At 45.1% G+C, this 19,180-nt stretch overlaps 2 protein-coding genes across 2 annotated transcripts in view; both read left to right on the top strand.

The window, feature by feature from the left end:
* Positions 1-2,281: 2,281 nt before the first annotated feature.
* LOC309519346 (uncharacterized protein) lies at positions 2,282-16,773 on the top strand (the record flags this gene model as incomplete). The annotated part of the gene is made up of 8 exons (XM_082200180.1): positions 2,282-2,513; positions 5,285-5,505; positions 7,381-7,548; positions 8,837-9,019; positions 10,946-11,066; positions 14,491-14,604; positions 15,190-15,355; positions 16,746-16,773. The coding sequence occupies exons 1-8, from the start codon at positions 2,381-2,383 to the stop codon at positions 16,771-16,773; spliced, it is 1,134 nt and encodes a 377-aa protein (XP_082056306.1). The 5' UTR covers positions 2,282-2,380.
* Positions 16,774-17,992: 1,219 nt separating this feature from the next.
* The window catches only part of LOC309519348 (uncharacterized protein), a gene marked incomplete at its 3' end in the record, with an annotated part of 37,524 nt that continues 36,336 nt past the window's right edge, over positions 17,993-19,180 (top strand). Inside the window, exon 1 of the mRNA XM_082200181.1 lies at positions 17,993-18,944. Coding sequence (XP_082056307.1) covers positions 18,768-18,944 — 177 coding nt within the window. The 5' untranslated portion in view covers positions 17,993-18,767. The remainder of the gene's footprint in view (positions 18,945-19,180) is intronic.

The raw sequence follows: 19,180 nt of genomic DNA on the forward strand, positions 1-19,180 counted from the left end.
CTACACCACACTGGCTCCTTCTCATCCTTTCTGGCTGCTTCTCGCCATCCTCTCCTGGAGCACCCCCACCACAACCCTGAGACAGGCAGAAAGCGAGAAAGTGAAAACACACTCACATAGGCACTCTTTGCCATTTTGGGGTGTAGATAAAAGTTAGATCCAATGGAATGAAAACAGATTCTCTTGAATTTGCATGATTTTACACAGATCCCAAACACTATCAAATCAAAGCTTATCGTGGTAGACTGTGCTGTTATACTGAGTCAGTATAATGGTCCATCTAGCTCAGTACTGTCTGCTCTGACTGGTAGCGAATCTGCAGGATTTCAGTCAGGGGTGTCTCCCAGCCCTACTGGGAAATGCCAAGGATTGAAACTGGGACTTTCTGCATGCAAGGGCTGTGCTCAGCCACTGTACTCTACAATTCTTCCCCTAAAAATGAAACACAATTCTAGTCCTCATGCTTCTCAGTTAAAGGCTGATGTAGGGACGCGGGTGGCGCTGTGGGTTAAACCACAGAGCCTAGGGCTTGCCGATCAGAAGGTTGTAGGCTTGAATCCCCGCGATGGGGTGAGCTCCCATTGCTCGGTCCCTGCTCCTGCCCACCTAGCAGTTCAAAAGCACGTTAAAGTACAAGTAGATAAATAGGGACCGCTCCGGCGGGAAGGTAAACGGTGTTTCCATGCACTGCTCTGGTTCGCCAGAAGCAGGTTTCTCATGCTGGCCACATGACCTGGAAGCTGTACACCGGCTCCCTCGGCCAATAAAGCGAGATGAACGCTGCAACCTCAGAGTCGGTCACAACTCAGAGTTGGTCACGACCCTGATCAAGGGTCCCTTTACCTTTTTAATGCAGCTATGAGAAATTGCCTTATACCAAGTCAGACAGTGACTTAATGTAGCTGAGTATTTTCCATGCTTCCTGGCAGCAGCTTTTCATGGTTTAGGGTAGGGGACATCCCCAACTCTACCCAGAGATGCCAAGGAAACCTGCGTGCGAAATAGAGGCTCCATCACTGAGCTACATCCCTTTCCATGCACATCTTAGCTACACAGTTGGCATATGTAAAGGTAAAGGGACCCCTGACCATTAGGTCCAGTCGCGGCCAACTCTGGGGTTGCGGCACTCATCTCGCTTTATTGGCCGAGGGAGCTGGAGTACAGCTTCCGGGTCATGTGGCCAGCATTACTAAGCCACTTCTGGTGAACCAGAACAGTGCACGGAAACGCCGTTTACCTTCCCGCCGGAGCGGTACCTATTTATCTACTCGTACTTGTTGTGCTTTCGAACTGCTAGGTTGGCAGGAGCAGGGACTGAGCAAGGGAGCTCACCCCGCTGCAGGGATTCGAACCGCCGACGTTCTGATCAGCAAGTCCTAGGCTCTGTGGTTTAACCCACAGCGCCACCTGCGTCCCTTATACAGTTGGAATAGAAAGTGTTAAAAACAAAAGGCAAGCATATGATCCCAGGATGCTATGCTTATGTATATTCAAACACACTTAGGAATTTAGTTAGGAAGGATCAGCCTTAAACTGTAGCCCCAGCTCAGAATCTGTGACCTTTTTGCACGGCACGGGAAGCATTGCTGCCACCTATTGGGAGTAGAGTACACTTTTCAAATTGAATTGACAACGCAGCAAGGGTGAATTCCCTTACCACCACAGAGCTGAGCTTTCCTGCTTTTGCAATGGGCTAATGAATCAGTTTCCCAGCCAGGCAATGTTCAGTTGTAGCTGCACATAAGGGAGAATTCCAGTTTGCAGCACTTCTCCTAGCATAGCATAGGTCCAGTGACTCAGCAGCTCTTCAGCAGCAAATACAATGTTTTAAGTGCCTTATACAAATGTGGCACTAGATGGCAATGGTGAGCTTATGGCAAATTCAATATATTTTTCAAAACGTTTTTTTAAAAAGCGTTTTCACAGCGTTTTTTAATATATATCTAGATTCCACCCAGGACTCAGAACAGGAAAGCATGGGAGCTTAAGACACAATGTTATAGACAGTTCTCATCCTACTCAGAGTAGACCCGTTGGAGCCTAAGTTACTCTGCACTGGAAACCTGCATATGTGAATTTCACAAACTGATTGGAAGTCAATTAGTGAGATCGCTACACCTGTCCTTGATATTCTACTGCACCCTTTCCCAATCTGATGCTCTCCAGAAATTTTGGACTTCAATTGGGTTTTGAAACATAGCTGCCTGGAGCTAATGGCAGCAGGTTTGTGAAAGCTGTTCTAGTGCAACTCAGCTATGTCATCTGATCCTGAGGGATCCATTTCCACCTTGTTTAATTTACACACTCTGACTATACTGAAATATTTAAAAGTGGAAGCCCATCAGTGCTGAAACAACTGAATGTTTTGAATCCACGAAATATGCTTGGCCTTATCTTTATTTTGTTTGCTTTCATTTCTGGCCACACTGGAAATTTGCAACTACAAGGAGAAGATTGTGAGAATGAGTTTAATTGCACAAGAAGACAAAGAAACCCTTCGACATGCCCAGCAGGTATAAAGTAGCCGAATAATGATTTGCCTGTTTGCTTTTTAAGCTGCACTTGTTTGTTGTGTTTGCTAGATTTTTCTTCAGCGATGCCCAACATGGTGATAACAGAATAAATGGTGTAAGGAGGGGGCTGCAGCCCAAGATAGGAAAAGAGGTAGTAAGGGAACACCTCCTTTAAATGAATTCAAATCTCTAGGGCCTGATGAGCTGCGTCCAAGGGTAATGAAGGAACTTGCAGGTGTAATTCAGACCCTTTGTCTATTATCTTTGAGAATTATGGGAGAACAGTTGAGGTCCCTACAAACTGTAGGCAGGCAAATGTTGTCCCCATCTTCAAAAGGGGGGGGGAGGAAGACCCAGGTAACTACCGACCGGTGAGCTTATCAATACTAGGGAAGGTCCTAGAACAGATAATTCAACAATTGATCTGTGAGCATTTAGAAAAGAATGCTGTGACTACTAAGACCCAACATGGGTTTCTCAAAAATAAGTCATGCCAGACCAATCTGATTTCTCTTCTTGAGGGAATTACTGTATCTTGATTTCAGTAAGGCTTTTGACAAAGCCCCCCACTATATTCTTGAACGGAAGCTGGTAAAATGTGGGTTGAACGAGGTAACTGTTAGGTGGATTTGTAGCTGGTTGACTGACCGAACCTAAAAAGTACTCATTAATGGTTCCTCGTCATGCTGGAGAAAAGTGACAAGTGGGGTGCCGCAGGGTTCTGTCCTGGGCCAGTTGTTGTTCAATGTCTTTATAAATGACTTGGGTGAAGGAATTGAGGGGATGCTCATCAAATTTGCAGATGACACCAAACTGGGAGGGGTAGCTAATACCACAGAAGACAGAATCAGAATTCAAAATGACCTTAACAGATTGGAGAACTGGGGGCAAGCTAACAAAATGAATTTCAGTAGGGACAAACGAAAGATTCTGCGCTTAGGCAGGAAGAACCAGATGAACAAATATAGGATGGGGGACACCTGGCTTACTAGCAGTACATATGAAAAGGATCTAGGGGTCTTGGTGGACCACAAGCTTAATACGAGTCAACAGTGTGATGCAGCAGCAAAAAAAGCTAATGCTATTCTAGGCCACATCAACGTATAGTATCCAGATCAAGGGAAGTAATAAAGGTAAAGGTACCCCTGCCCGAACGGGCCAGTCTTGACAGACTCTGGGGTTTGTGCGCCCATCTCACATCTATAGGCCGGGGGCCAGCGCTGTCCAGAGACACTTCCGAGTCACGTGGCCAGCGTGACAAAGCTGCATCTGGCGAGCCAGCGCAGCACACGGAACGCCGTTTACCTTCCTGCTGGTAAGCGGTACCTATTTATCTACTTGCACCCGGGGGTGCTTTCAAACTGCTAGGTTGGCAGGCGCTGGGACCGAGCAGCGGGAGCGCACCCCGCCGCGGGGATTCGAACCGCCGACCTTTCGATCGGCAAGCCCTAGGCGCTGAGGCTTTAACCCACAGCGCCACCCGCGTCCCATGAAGGGAAGTAATAGTACCACTCTATTCTGCCTTGGTCAGACCACACCTGGAACACTGTGTCCAATTCTGGGTGCCACAATGTTGACAAGCTGGAACGTGTGCTGAGGAGGAGGGCAACCAAGATGGTCAAAGGTGTGGAAACTAAGCCTTATGAGGAGCGCTTGAAGGAGCTGGGTATGTTTAGCCTGGAAAAGAGGAGATTGAGAGGAGATAGGATAGGTAAAGGGACCCCTGACCATTAGGTCCAGTCGTGACCAACTCTGGGGTTGCGCTGCTCATCTTGCTTTATTGGCCGAGGGAGCCGGCGTACAGCATCCGGGTCATGTGGCCAGCAGGACTAAGCCGCTTCTGGCGAACCAGAGCAGCACATGGAAAGGCCGTTTACCTTCCCGCCGGAGCAGTATCTATTTATCTACTTGCACTTTGACATGCTTTCGAACTGTTAGGTTGGCAGGAGCAGGGACCGAGCAATGGGAGCTCACCCGGTTGCAGGGATTTGAACCGCCAACCTTCTGATCGGCAAGTCCTAGGCTCTGCGGTTTAACCCACAGCACCACCCACATCCCATGGAGATAGCATAGTCATCTTCAAATATCTTAAGAGCTGTCACATGGAGGAGGAAGCAAGCTTGTTTTCTCCTGCTCTGGAGGGTAGGACTCAAACCCATGGCTTCAAGTTGCAAGAAAGGAGATTCCGACTAAACATTCGGAAAAACCTTCTGACAGTAAGAGCTGTTCAGCAGTGGAACAGACTCCCACGAGAGGTGGGGGACTTTCTTTCCTTGGAGGTTTTTAAATAGAGGTTGGGTGGCCATCTGTCAAAGATGCTTTAGCTGAGATTCCTGCATTGCAGGGTTGCACTTCCAGCTCTAAGATTCTATAACTCTGTGAAATATTTGAATGATTGCTTAACTGAAATAAATAATTTAAAAAACAATAAAACAAAAAACCTCACCATGCCTTTAACATCTTAGTAACAACACAGATTTCTCATTACCCATGTAGGTTAAGAGCCAAACTGTGATAGCACAAAATTGCAGATAAATTACATATTGCATTTATGGCCTTGAGGAGATGAAGGGTCTTTGTTTTGCTGCTGAGTGATTGATGTGCTGTTAACCTTATAAAGCAAGGGTGATATCCAATGCATCACAGGCAACTGAAAGTTTCCAACTGCAATCCTCATCCAGAGTCCATCCTTTGAAGGTAAGTGCTCCATAACATTACCTGTCAATATCCCTGTATTCATCCCAATTTCATGTCATGCATTTTGCTTTCAGGTTTTTTCTGCCTGGGTAGCGATTCAATCCCTTTCCCGTGCCCAGAAGGCACCTTTCGCTCAACAGGAAGGTCTCCGTCCCATTCATGTGTTGCCTGCCCTGTGAACTTCTTCAATGCTAAGCTGGGCCAAGCAGCTTGCTTCCCATGTGGTTCGGAGGCTGTGCAGCTCAAGGAAGGTCAAAGAACGTGTGTCTGCCTTCGGGAAGGCCGAGTGTTCCAGGTAACTGCAGGCTGAATAGGTGGGTCAGCTGGAAGCGCCCTCATCCTCTATGTATTTGTCCAAGCACCTTCCAAAGTCAAGTAAAAGAGTAGCCATGACCGCACCTTGCCTCGCAAGACGAAATTAATCCGTTCCGTGAGTCTCTTCGTCTTGCGGTTTTTTCGTCTTGCGAAGCACGGCTATTAGCGGCTTAGCGGCTATTAGCGGCTTAGCGGCTATTAATGGCTTAGCGGCTTAGCGGCTTTAAGAAAAAGGAAACAAACTCGCAAGAACTCGCAAGACGTTTCGTCTTGCGAAGCAAGCCCATAGGGAAATTCGTCTTGCGGAACGACTCAAAAAATGGAAAACTCTTTCGTTTTGCACGTTTTTCGTCTTGCGAGGCATTCGTCTTGTGAGGTACCACTGTAAAGGTAAAGGGACACCTGAACATTAGGTCCAGTCATGACCAACTCAGGGATTGCGGCACTCTTCTCGCTTTATTGGCTGAGGGAGCCGGGGTACAGCTTCCGGGTCATGTGGCCAGCATGGCTAAGCTGCTTCTGGCGAATCAGAGGAGCGCACGGAAACACCGTTTACCTTCCCACTGGAGCAGTACCTATTTATCTACTTGCACTTTGATGTGCTTTCGAACTGCTTGGTTGGCAGGAGCAGGGAGCGAGCAACGGGAGCTCACCCTGCTGCAGGGATTCGAACCACCGACCTTCTGATCAGCAAGTCCTAGGCTCTGTGGTTTAACCCACAGCGCCACCCGCGTCCCCTATATGACTGCATCTGGTGGCCTTAAATTCCACAAACCACTTAAAAGGATGTCCTACCTTTTGCCCATCCTTGAACCTCCCACCAAACGCTTCCATTAGATGTCCCCGAATCCTAGCGCTAAGAGAACACCTTCTCCCTAGCACATTCTCCGTCCTATGCATAATTTTATAAACTTTGTCGATATCCTCCCACTTCCTAGTGGAAAAGGTTCCTTTTCAAGCCAGAATACTGCTCCATAGATCATAGAGTCATAGAGCTGGAAGGGACCACAAGGATCATCTAGTCCAACCCCCTGCAATGCCGGAACCTTTCACCCAATGTGGGGTTTGAACCCACGGCCCTGAGATAGGGGGTGGATCTACACACAGGGGGGAAATGCTATAAATAAATCAGAAATTAGATTGTTATAACCAAAGGGGGGGCCTATGGAACCTATGGAAAATCATGTATGAAAAGTTCTTGCTCTCTGATGCCATCTGGTGTTGCATCTTTATAGCGCATTCAAAACATTGCTTCTTTACTTACCAGTAAGTAGCTGAGTCCTAAGAGTCTCATGCTCCATCTAACTCACTATTGTCTACACTGACAGCAGCTCTACAGGGTTTCAGGCAGGGGTTCCTAGCCCTCCCTGGAGGTGCTGGGGATTGAACCTGGGACACCTTCTACATGCAAAACAGATGCCCTGCCCCTGAGCTATAGTCCCTCCCTTAAGCTATAGGAATATAGGAAGCTGCTTTATACCAACTCAGACCATTGGTCCATCCAGCTCAATATTGATGATGCTGACTAGCAGGCAATTCCCAGCCCTTTGTGGAGATGCCCTAGATTGAACCTTCCTCTAAAATAAAATGCCACAGACTTTGTAGCCTTTCCCCATAGGGAAAGATGCCCTGTGGTTTGGGTCATTTTGGTTACCTTTTTTAATTCTAGAGGAACACACCTTCCTTCCTTCCTTCCTTCCTTCCTTCCTTCCTTCCTTCCTTCCTTCCTCTCTCTCTCTCTCTCTCTCTTTCTTTCTTTCTTTCAAATTAAGAATAAATCAAGAAAAGTGGTGTGAATCACTGAGCTAACAAAAATAAATAAATGCAAAACACAGGCATTGTATTCTCATTGCAGCCTAGTGATGCCCAATGCCCATGCGCCCCTGGGTATAAAAGCCCTATAGAAGACCGGAGATGGGACTGCGTCAAGCAGATGTATGACATCTGTAGAGATGGTGCTGTCCGGAACGAAGAGGGGCAATGCTTAACTCAGGAAGGATGGCGCCACTACTGCTCAGACAAGGTACTGCAAGTTATGGCTTAACACAAGTCAGCCAGTTCCCACTGAATGGCTGTGCGTAATGCTTGGGTTTTTTTTTTTAAGTCTAAATTCTCTTGCTTCATTTTGGGTAACTGATCTTTCCAGCTTTGCCCATTTCCAGTCAGTTTCCCTTCATCTGAAGTTTCTTAAGCAACCGTGCCCTCAGTTTCGGTAGATTTCCCAAGCGCCAAGCTTGCCAACTGCCAAAGGACACAGCCATTGCTCATGGTAAATTCTGCTGGTGCTGCAGCTTCTCAGTCACAACAATATTACAAAACCTGAAGTGCTAAACAGCTTGGATCTAAGATCTAGCAAGGCTTTAGATTTGAGCTAGGTCGCTGCTCAGGTTTTTCAGGATTTCCTTAGCTCCTAATTAGCACCTTTGACAGCAAGCGGAGCTGGACCGGAATGTACAAAAGAGGAGAGTGTTTCAACTTCCCACCTAAAGATGAATTCAAAGCCGAAGCAGCTACTCCCACACTCATTGTCTTCTGCTCTGAGCACATCTGTCAAGTAGCAGCTCATTTTTCAGAATCTTGATTTGTGGGTGACATTTTTGCTCATGTTTGCAGTGATGCTTACAGTCATTTTTCAGAGGACTGACCAGCAGATCATCATTCCAAGTCCTAGCCTGTGGGTCATGTTTTCAGTCCTTTTTAGGCTTCCTGACCCACAGATCACATTTTCAGTCCTTTTTTGGAGTCATGGGTCACCTTTTTGGCCAGTTTCCAGAGTCCTGACAACCAGATGCCCATTACTGAAATTCCACAAGCAGGACTTCAGCACAACAGCCCTCTCCCAGCTTGTGATTCTGAGTAGCAGATACAATGGTACCTCTGGTTATGTACTTAATTCGTTCCAGAGGTCCTTGCTTAACCTGAAACTGTTCTTAACCTGAAGCACCACTTTAGCTAATGGGGCCTCCTGCTGCTGCCGTGCTATTTCTGTTCTCATCCTGAAGCAAAGTTCTTAACCTGAGGTATTATTTCTGGGTTAGCGGAGTCTGTAACCTGAAGCGTATGTAACCTGAAGCGTATGCAACCCGAGGTACCACTGTATTCTTCTCAGTGAAGGTAGAATGTAGCCTTCCAAAGTCATCCAAGTTGGTGGTCACCATGACTGCCTCCTGTGGAAGTGAATTCTGTAGTTTAATTTTGCACTGTGTAAAGATACCCTTTCTTTTGTCTCCCCCAAATCTTCCAGCATTCAGCTTCATTGGATCTGCCCCATTGAGTGACAGCCCTTACGTTCATCTCACTTTCTCTGCTAGGTTTGTGCTCTCCCCAAAGATTATCAGGGATACGACAAAGTTCTTGGCCTCTGCCTTTGCCAAGCGGACAACCTGGACAGTCTGTGCAACCGCCTGTGCCGAAGACGACAAAGGAGAATTTTCCAATTTGTCAGTGAAAAAGAATCAGCCCGATTTTCTTTGGCCTTCAGAAACGGGAGCCAGGTAAAAAACAAAAACAACCAGAACTCATCAGCAGAAGTGTAACAGGCTGGGCTCACGCGGGGTTAAAGACCCTTGGCTATTTCTGTTAACAGGTTGCCAGCAGGGTCCCTGTCTCTGGTGAAACAGAGCTGCCCATTCAGCATGAAAGGGAGAGTTTTTAGCCACTGAGAATAATAATAATAATAATAATAATAATAATAATAATAATAATAATAATAATAATAATAATAAATACATTTTTATTTATACCCCGCCCTTCTCGGTTCAGAAAACTGGGCTCAGGGCAGCTAACAACAAATTTAAAACACTTACCGGTAATTGCTACAACAAAAAAAACATAAAATACAGTATAAAATGTGAATAACAATAAATTCAGAATTCAAAATTCAGCATAAAATACAGTATAAAATGTGAATAACAATAAATTCAGAATTCAAAACTCAATTTAGGGGGGAAATCACCAGGGCTAGCTGGCTAAATTAGTCCTATTTGGGCCAGTGAGGAGACCAGGGGAGAATTAGCTGTGGGATCCAGAGCGGGTAATCTTCATAAAAAGGGGAGGGGGAGGGAAGGAAGTGGAATAAAAGATCAGGCTAAGTTCAAATTGAAAGCCAGGCAGAATAGCTCTGTCTTACAGGCCCTGCAGAAGGAAGTTAAATCCTGCAGGGCCCTGGTCTCATGGGACAGAGCATTCCACCAAGTCGGAGCCATCACTGAGAAGGCCCTGGTGGAGGATAATCTGACTTCCTTAGGGCCCGGGAAGAGGGCACCCCTCCCTTTGTGCTTATTGGAGCCAATCAGAGTGAAAGGCAGTGAGCCAGCCACTGAGGATTGGTTCCTCGGGTCACTCTGGTCAAGGCACCCAGGAAGAACAACGAGGAGGAATTGTTCTTTATGCTCCAAAGCTCAGCATTTGGGAACAGGGAAAACACAAGGTGCTACAGTTTCAAGAGAATGGTGTGCAAGTTTTGTTTCATACAATGGAACTTGGAGGAAAACCCCATTTAAGTCACTCCCAAAAAAAGGATACTGGAGCATTCTGAATCATGTGCACAGAAAATAATAGAAGTAGCTGAAAGGCAACATGTGAAGATCTGTATTGATTGTTGCAATGCATCCCTCATTATTATTATTGCATTAGGTTATTCCATAATCTTAGATTTATAATCTTAGAAGGGGGTGTGGCTGCAAGGAAGCATAGCCATGACTATTATGGAGTGATCCTGCACTTCTGAATTTGTCAGTACACTGCTGATCATAAGCAACTTGTTTTGTTGGGAAGCTGCATTGACAAGGCAGGTGTGGGGTGGGCTAGTGGGCCAACATACTCCCAACTGCCTTCCCAGTAGTCTTGTTGCTAAGGCTGTGTGCTGACTCTTGTTTGCACTTCACCCAGTGCGCTCCCATCGTGGAACTGAGAAGAGATGCACAAACAACACTAGCCACAGTCCATATCTATTCTGTCATTTCTTAGGAAACACTGTGTTCTGATGCACTTTCCCTCAAACCAACGTCAACATGAACTGAGAAAAAGAGTGGCCTAGTTGTGGCTTTATAGCAGTAATGTGCAAACAGCCTTTGTCTCTCTGCCACTGATGCTGCTTGGTTGCAACCCTGCTTTTCATTGGGGTGAAGCGTCAATGGCACTCAGGCCAGATCAAGACTTTCCACTGCCTGAAGCCAACAACAAGATAGCTCCCCATCCCACATCCAGGTGAACCAGCAAAGTCCAATAGCAACCAGAGGACCACAACTTATGCAGCCCTAATGTAGAGGTTCCTTTTGGCACCCTTGCATATTGTTGCAAAATGTACTTTAGCTTTAGCCAGTTCCATTGTGTACATCCAAACTGATGGCCCATCAGTGCAAATACTCCCAGGATGTGAAGCCTGGGCTCTGAAGACTTCTCCTTTCGATTCTTTATAGCTTGACGTTTTACTGGAAGAGATAAGAGCGTCGCTGCAGCTGTTAGATTTCCACACGCTAAATGGGTGCACCTCAGAGGAGAACAAGAAATTGTGTCCAGTATATGTGGTAAAAACAAGTGGTAAGGGACAAGTTCTGTCCTTTTGATTTATGGATTGAATTTATAATGCCTTTCCCCTCCAAATAGCTCAAGGTAGCGTACCTGGCGACGCGGGTGGCGCTGTGGGTTAAACCACAGAGCCTAGGACTTGCCGATCAGAAGGTCAGCGGTTCGAATCCCCGCAACGGGGTGAGCTCCCGTTGCTCGGTCCCTGCTCCTGCCAACCTAGCAGTTCGAAAGCATGTCAAAGTGCAAGTAGATAAATAGGTACCGCTCCGGCGGGAAGGTAAACGGCGTTTCTGTGCGCTGCTCTGGTTCGCCAGAAGCGGCTTAGTCATGCTGGCCACATGACCCGGAAGCTGTACGCCGGCTCCCTCGTCCAGTAAAGCGAGATGAGCGCCGCAACCCCAGAGTCGGTCACGACTGGACCTAAAGGTCAGTGGTCCCTTTACCTTTACCTTTAGCGTACCTGGCTCCATCCACCCTCTCCATTTTATCTTCAGAACAATCCTGTGAGGCTGCACTGAGAGACAGTGACCAGCTGAAGGTCACCTAGTGATCTTTATGACAGGGGAAATTTGAACTCGGGTATCCCAAATTCTAGTTGGATGCTGGAATGACAACATCACACCCGATCTCTCTTTTTCTTACAGTTTTCCACTCTTAATCCTGTTTGATTAATATTCTGCCTTCCCTATGATTATTCCCTCTGTGTGTTGTGTGTTTTCCTGTATCCTCTGTTTCCTGACAGCATAGCAGAAGACTGATTTAAGCGCACAATTTAGATATATCTGTCATTACCTAAAGAAACTCCACTGCTGTTTTTGGCTTGTACAAATAACCGTATTTGGCTTGGTGTTTGATTTCTACAGACAAATGTGGTAAATCAAAAGCAATTCATTTGCCAGTTGGCCTCGAAGCTCCAGAGATAAAGTGATTGTGTTTTATTTATTTTAAAACATTTTTAGACTGCTCGTCTTGCAAAGCAGATCTAGAGAGTGGGTTCGAAGTAAAGTGTAGTAAGAACAAACATAGACAAAAAAAAGAAAGAAAAGAAAAAGATGAACCACAATTACCTAGGGGAGAGTTCTCATTGAAAGCCAAAACGACTTCATACTTTCCAAAACAACACAAGAACCAAAACACAGCCCATTCTTCAAAATTCACACATTTATAAATATTGCAGTGCAGGTGTCCAGCCAAGCGGTATGTACAAAAATACATATATGGTGACAAAATGTCCATAAAAATGCATATATTGGTGAAAATAACATATACGAAAATGCATTGTTTTAATGGAAATTGTTCTGCAAAAACATATAACACAAAATTGCATACAAATGTTTATATTAGGAGGACATTGTTAAGTTGTGGGTGAACATATCAGACAACACAGCGATTCTTCAAACAGCTCTTGTTTATTCACAGGCCAGGACAGAACTGAACTGAAGGGTTCAGCCAGCCTGCTTATATAGAGCTCCAGTACAACGTAACTGTTACAACTTTCTGTAACTATCCAATCACTGAACGTCACTTTCGATCCCTTATTTGCATAACTATCTACAGTATCCCCCTGCTGGCCCAGGGTGAGAACTTCAGCACATAACAGAAATTATATTAAAATGCAAACTGGTGTGGAAATGTGAAGCGCTGAGATACCAGGGGTTGAACCTTCTGCATGCCAAGAAGCACTCCTCCATTGCATTAAGTGTCTTGCAATGAAATAACATTTTGCCATGATTACACTGGCCCTTCAGATCAGACCCTGTTGTCGTTTTATTATTATTTGTTTGAATTATCTGAATTGCTTTTATACTGCCGCTTTTACTGGCTTCATGTTGTATTTTTGTTTTGATTATATTTTAAATTGATTTTAAGTTGAACACTGCTCAGGGATTATTATTCTTTAAAATTAAGCGGTTGATTAATACTTTAAGAACAAACTAACTAACAAGACCACTCACCTCTCTTGGTGTGCATTGCTGGACGGAAGAGGTTTCACTGGGGTCCCGACGGTGGAATTCAAACAGCAGTGCCCTTCCTGATAGGCGGTGAGGGCATAAGCCCCTGCCACCTATCAGAAGCCAGATCCTAGCCTGCACCCTGTATTGGCCAATGGGAATGCAGGCTGGGACATGGGTTGTGCCAGGGGGCGGAGCCAATGGAGGGCTTCCCTTGAGGTTGTAATCCCCACCTGCCCCTCCAAACACTGGGGTATCCCGTTAAAGCAGCCTTTCTCAACCTGTGGGTCCCCAGATGTTGTTGGACTACAACTCCCATCACCCCTAGCTAGAAAGGCCAGAGCTCAGGGATGATGGGAGTTGTAGTCCAACAACACCTGGGGACCCACAGGTTGAGAAACGCTGTGTTAAAGGGATCTAGGGGGAGTGGCCATGTCTGCGTGCCCAGGGGGGCCAGGGCTGAAGGTATTCCCCCAGATGGCAGTCCCTGCGTGGGTCACCCTATTAGTTGTAAGTCTTAGGAATCCCCGCCTGGATTGACCACACGTCACGTCCAGCTGGCGGGCCGGAAGTATTTAGATTGCCCCATGCCCAAACCAAATCTCTTTCATCTGTACAGTGGTACCTACATTCTCAAACTTAATCCGTTCCGGAAGTCTGTTCCAAAACCAAAGTCTTCCAAAACCAAGATGCGCTTCCCGATAGAAAGTAATGCAAAATGGATTAATCTGTTCCAGACCAAACAACCCCTAAAACAGCAATTTAACATGAATGTTACTATCTGATGATACCATCGATCCATAAAATGAAAGCAATAATCAATGTACTGTACTATAAAATAAATAAGACAGTATTGTAGATGATAAAAATTAAAATTAATTACCTGCACTGATGATAGTCATTGTTTGGCTTCTATCCATTTCCACAGTAGCACAATCAATCAATCAGTAGCTGAACTGGGTTCCACACAGTCACAAAAACAAATTAACCGAAAAAGCCTCAAATACAAAAAGGCAAAATAAATCGCAAAAACAAAAGCACCAAACTTAATCCGTTCCAGAAGTCCGTTTCTCTCCCGAAATGTTCAAAACCAAGGCACAGCTTCTGATGTTCGGCTTCCAAAAAATGTTCAAAAACCGGAACACTTACTTCCGGGTTTTCAGCGTTTGAGAACCAAGGCTTTTGAGTATCAAGGCATTTGAGAACTAAGGTACCACTGTATTCAATGAAGTTGTGGCCTGTTTTGACCCAAAACCCAGGCTTACTGGCCTCTTATTTACATGGGTTGGGAAGTCTGATGCCTGGTCCTGCAAGTAAATATGCAAAGCAGTTTGTTGCTGCATTGGAAAGTGTGGATAACACTTGACTGATGCGACCTCCCTGTAAACAAACCTGGATGAATGCAGGTCACCTAGAAGAAGTCTAGGCAGAGAGAGCAGGCCTATGACCTTTGGTTTATTTGGTTTTGTTCAATGTTATTTCAGGAAGAGGATTCCTGGGGGTGTACGATCCTGAACCAGAGCTCCTACACTACTTCCTTACCTCTAATGCGGTTATATTAGACTCCCAGAATAGATTGCGCTCCATGACATCTACAGGTATTATATACTGTGCTTTTTTTCTGGTAGTACTCAACAGTATGCTTGTACACCACCCAGTTGGAATTGCCTGTTGACACAAGCATGAGCCCACACAAGCGCTGAGCAGATTCCTAAATAATAATAATAATAATAATAATAATAATAATAATAATAATGGTAATTTTTTATTTGTACCCCGCCCATCTGGCTGTGCCTTCCCAGCCACTCTGGGCAGCTTCCAACAAAGATTAAAAATACATTAAAATGTCACACATTAAAAACTTCCCTGAACAGGGCTGCCTTCAGATGTCTTCTAAATGTCAGGTAGTTGTTTATCTCCTTAACATCTGATGGGAGGGTGTTCCACAGGGCAGGCGCCACTACCGAAAAGGCCCTCTGCCTGGTTCCCTGTAGCTTTGCTTCTTGCAGTGAGGGAACTGCCAGAAGGCTCTCGGCGCTGGACCTCAGTGTCCGGGCAGAACGATGGGAGTGGAGATGCTCCTTCAGGTATACTGGGCTGGGGCTGTTTAGGGCTTTAAAGGTCAACACCAACACCAACACAACTCTTTTCATGTGCTTCACTTGGTTTTTATGTTCACATAGGGCCATCTAAAGAAGATTTTACATTTTACAAGTCCTGGCCCCAGCAACCTTCCGATTCTACCCTGAAAATGACGTTCAGTGGCATCTTCAACCCTACTACATGCCTCAAGATTCACGACATTGTCATGTTCATTGTTTCTAAGGATCATTATCCAGTTTATGATGTGTAAGTAAGCATTGCGGGGGTGGCGGCATTGTTACATTCAGTTCACACCGAATGCCAAGCTGGCCTCGTCCGTCCGTTCTGAACAACGCACAAACCAAAACACAGCCATTCTTTGAAATTCACACTGAATTTTGCAATGCAATTCTCCAGTCAAATAATGTGTACAAAAATGGGTCTACTGGCATGAAGGGTGCATACAAATACATATTACTAATGAAATGAACGTACAAAAATTGCCTCAAAATGTCTTTATTTCATAATTTTATTTCATAAAATTTATATACAGCTGGATTGTAAAAAAACAACAACAAACTCAAAGCAGAAGAACAAAACAATGCAATTATCAGTTAAAAACAACTATATAAAACATTCAAAAAACAATTAAAATAAATGATAAGCTAAAAACCAGATCAGAGTGTGATGCTGATAATGCCAAGTTTGCAGGTTCAATCCGCGTGTGAGAAAACTGCATATTCCTATATTTCAGGGGGTTGGACTAGATGATCCTAAGGGTCCCTTCCAACTCTACAATTCTATGATTCTATGATCATCATTCTACATGTCTGAACAGGCTTGACTAAACAAATATATTTTTATTGGGTGCCTGCCTCATGTCAATAAGGGAGTTCCGAAGTATGGGTGCTCCCACATTCTTAAGAGTTAGCCATGGGGAAACTTACTTGCACAGTTAAATATACTCCCATGGAGAAGTTAAAGCAGATGTTTTGCTGAGATGTTTTGCTGAGATGGTACATTTTCCATCAGAAGATCCCTGCTGGATTACATCAAAGGCCTATCTAGCTCAGCATCCTGTTTCACAATCTCTCACCAATCAGCTTCATCGTATGACCCCCCCAGTTCCACGATTATGCATGGCAAATAAAAACGGCTACCCACTTTCTTAACTCCGTGCATCATTTTTAATGGCACCCTCACCCCGTCCCCAGACTTCCTTTTTTCTAAACTAGAAAGTCCCAGATATTTTAACCATTACTCATATGGAAGTTGTTCCACACACCTGATCATTTTGGTTGCCATTTTCTGAGCAGGTAGTTATCAACACAAATATTGTCAACACAGAATGGCCTTCTGTTTCCTGTGATCGGTAAAACTGATATAAATGGATAGCAGCTTCCCTAATACGTAAATTCTGTTTAATCTTGCATCGCTGTCCTGTCTGTCGCGCAGAGGACGGAATCACAGTTAAAACTGCAAGTACCATTTTTGGAATCGAGATAATTTGGGCAGCCAACATGTTTGTCTTGTGTCTTTCCTTAGCAACAGCCTGTACAATACAAACCACGAGTTTGACTGGGGAGGTTTCCGCAGCCTAGCAGAAGAAGCTAAGTTGGCCTCAGGCTCCGACAACTTCCTGCTCTTCTTTTACCAGTTCCATGATCCCGGAACTTATGTCTTGAGGCTAAGTAGCAACCAGCACAAAAGAATGGTTTGTTTCAGGTCCTGGCATGTTTGCTTACAAAGGAGTTTCCAGTGAGGTGCATTCATTAGTCTGATAAACATTTGCAATGGGTGGTGTGTCTCATCTGTGGGAGGGCTAGGCCATTGGTTCAGCAGCTTAATCCTTGGTTTACATAACTTTTGGGCCACCTTTCAATATAAAACTCGTGGCACAAATCATAAAAGAAAACAGCAGAACTACAAAAGCAAATATCAGAGCACAGAAACAGCGGTCCATCAAACTAACAAAGTCTAGCCCAACTCCACCATAAAACTAAAAAGGAACTCTAGAACAGGCTGAAACACATGGGTAAATTTTTAGAAGGATCTGCTTGGCACCAAAACAATAGGATGAGCACTAGGGAAACTTCCTGAGGGGCTACAACCAAAAAGGTCATTTCTGCCATCATCACCCTCCTAATGGCCTCGGTCCAGTATACCTGAAGGAGCGTCTCCACCCCCATTGTTCTGCCCAGACACTGAGGTCCAGCGCCAAGGGCCTTCTGGCGGTTCCCTTGCTACGAGAAGCGAAGTTACAGGGAACCAGGCAGAGGGCCTTCTTGGTAGTGGCACCCACCCTGTGGAATGCCCTCCCACCAGATGTCAAAGAACAAAACAACTACCAGACTTTTAGAAGACATCTGAAGGCAGCCCTGTTTAGGGAAGCTTTTAATATTTAACAGACTATTGTATTTTAATATTCTGTTGAAAGCCGCCCAGAGTGGCTGGGGAAACCCAGCTAGATGGGCGGGGTATAAATAATAAAATTATTATTTATTATTATTTACATCAGATGAGGGACGCGGGTGGCGCTGTGGGTTAAACCACAGAGCCTAGGACTTGCTGATCAGAAGGTCGGCGGTTCGAATCCCCGTGACGGGGTAAGCTCCCGTTGCTCAGTCCCTGCTCCTGCCAACCTAGCAGTTCGAAAGCACGTCAAAGTGCAAGTAGATAAACAGATACCACTCTGGTGGGAAGGTAAACGGCGTTTCCGTGCACTGCTTTGGTTTGCCAGAAGCGGCTTAGTCATGCTGGCCACATGACCCGGAAGCTGTACGCCGGCTCCCTCGGCCAATAAAGTGAGATGAGTGCCGCAACCCCACATGACTGGGCCTAATGGTTAGGGGTCCCTTTACCTTTACCTTTATGTAAGAAGTGCATTGAAGTGGGGGTCCAGCTATGGAACTGGTCATCTCATCTTAGGACCAAACAAGATGTGGTGTTAAATACATCTTTGCATTTATTGTGCAGCGTCTTGGCCATTTGTTTGTTTGTTTGTTTGTTTGTTTGTTTGTTTGTTTGTTTCATTTTAAGAGGAAATTATATCATGCCCAATAATTACTGGAATCCCAGCAGGTGTGGAAGGGAGAAATTAACCCCTTCTCTCCCCTGCTGAGGTCCTGAAGAAAATAATTCCTTTAAAACCGGTAACTGAATTGGGAAGAAATCCGCCAGTTTGAACTGCCCCTCCCCTCCATACAAAATAAATTCCAGCTTGGGGGGGGGAGTATTTTCCTCAGCATCCTAGCAGGGAGGCAAGATTAAGTTTCCACTCCAGACTTGGTGGGATCTGAAATAATTATCGCACAGACCTAGTTTATTAAGTTTCCATTTAATAATCCCCCCAAAACTCTTCCTGGTAAATGCAAGTATGTGGGGGGACGGGGCGACAGGATTTATATGATGTTTAAAAATCAAAACCTCTTAGAGGTTTACATTAAAATTACCCATGATAAATCAGATATCAAAGCAAGCTAGCTGAAAAAAATTCACAATGAAATCAGCAGTCTTGAAGCTAAATGTTACAAAACACAATTACATGATGTATACATCTCATCTGGTCCTTACAGACTCCCCTTTCTGCGTTTGTGGCTATGTGTGAATCCTCCTCCTTTGTGCCTCTGACCTGGGTTCCCTGTGTCTGTCTGTTCCTTTCCCGAAGTATGTCAGAGTCATGCCGTATGGTGGGCAGTGTTACGACGAGGGTCCCTTCTTCCCAACGACTCCCAGACACATGGTGCAAGTGGGGGTTGCCAGGATCCCAGACCTCATTCTGAAACCTGACTGGCGAGCAATTATTGGGATTATATTCGGAGTCGTCTTTCTCCTCATTGTTTGCCTGCTACTGATTGTGAGTAAATGAAAGACAAGGGGAGGAACTACCCCCTAATTTTGTGCATTTGTAGGCCTTATTCACACATTACAATGACCACAGGTGCAAGCTGTCTCTACACATGTACACATGTTTCTTTGTGAGAAAGAGTGAACACTTGCTGATTTCTACAGCACAGTTATTGTATACACAGGTACACAGATTGTACACTTGTTGAATGTAATGTGTGAACAGTGTGTGTGTGTGTGTGTTTT

This window comes from Podarcis vaucheri, assembly GCF_965113315.1.
Source record: "Podarcis vaucheri genome assembly, chromosome: 15".
Lineage (NCBI taxonomy): Eukaryota > Metazoa > Chordata > Lepidosauria > Squamata > Lacertidae > Podarcis > Podarcis vaucheri.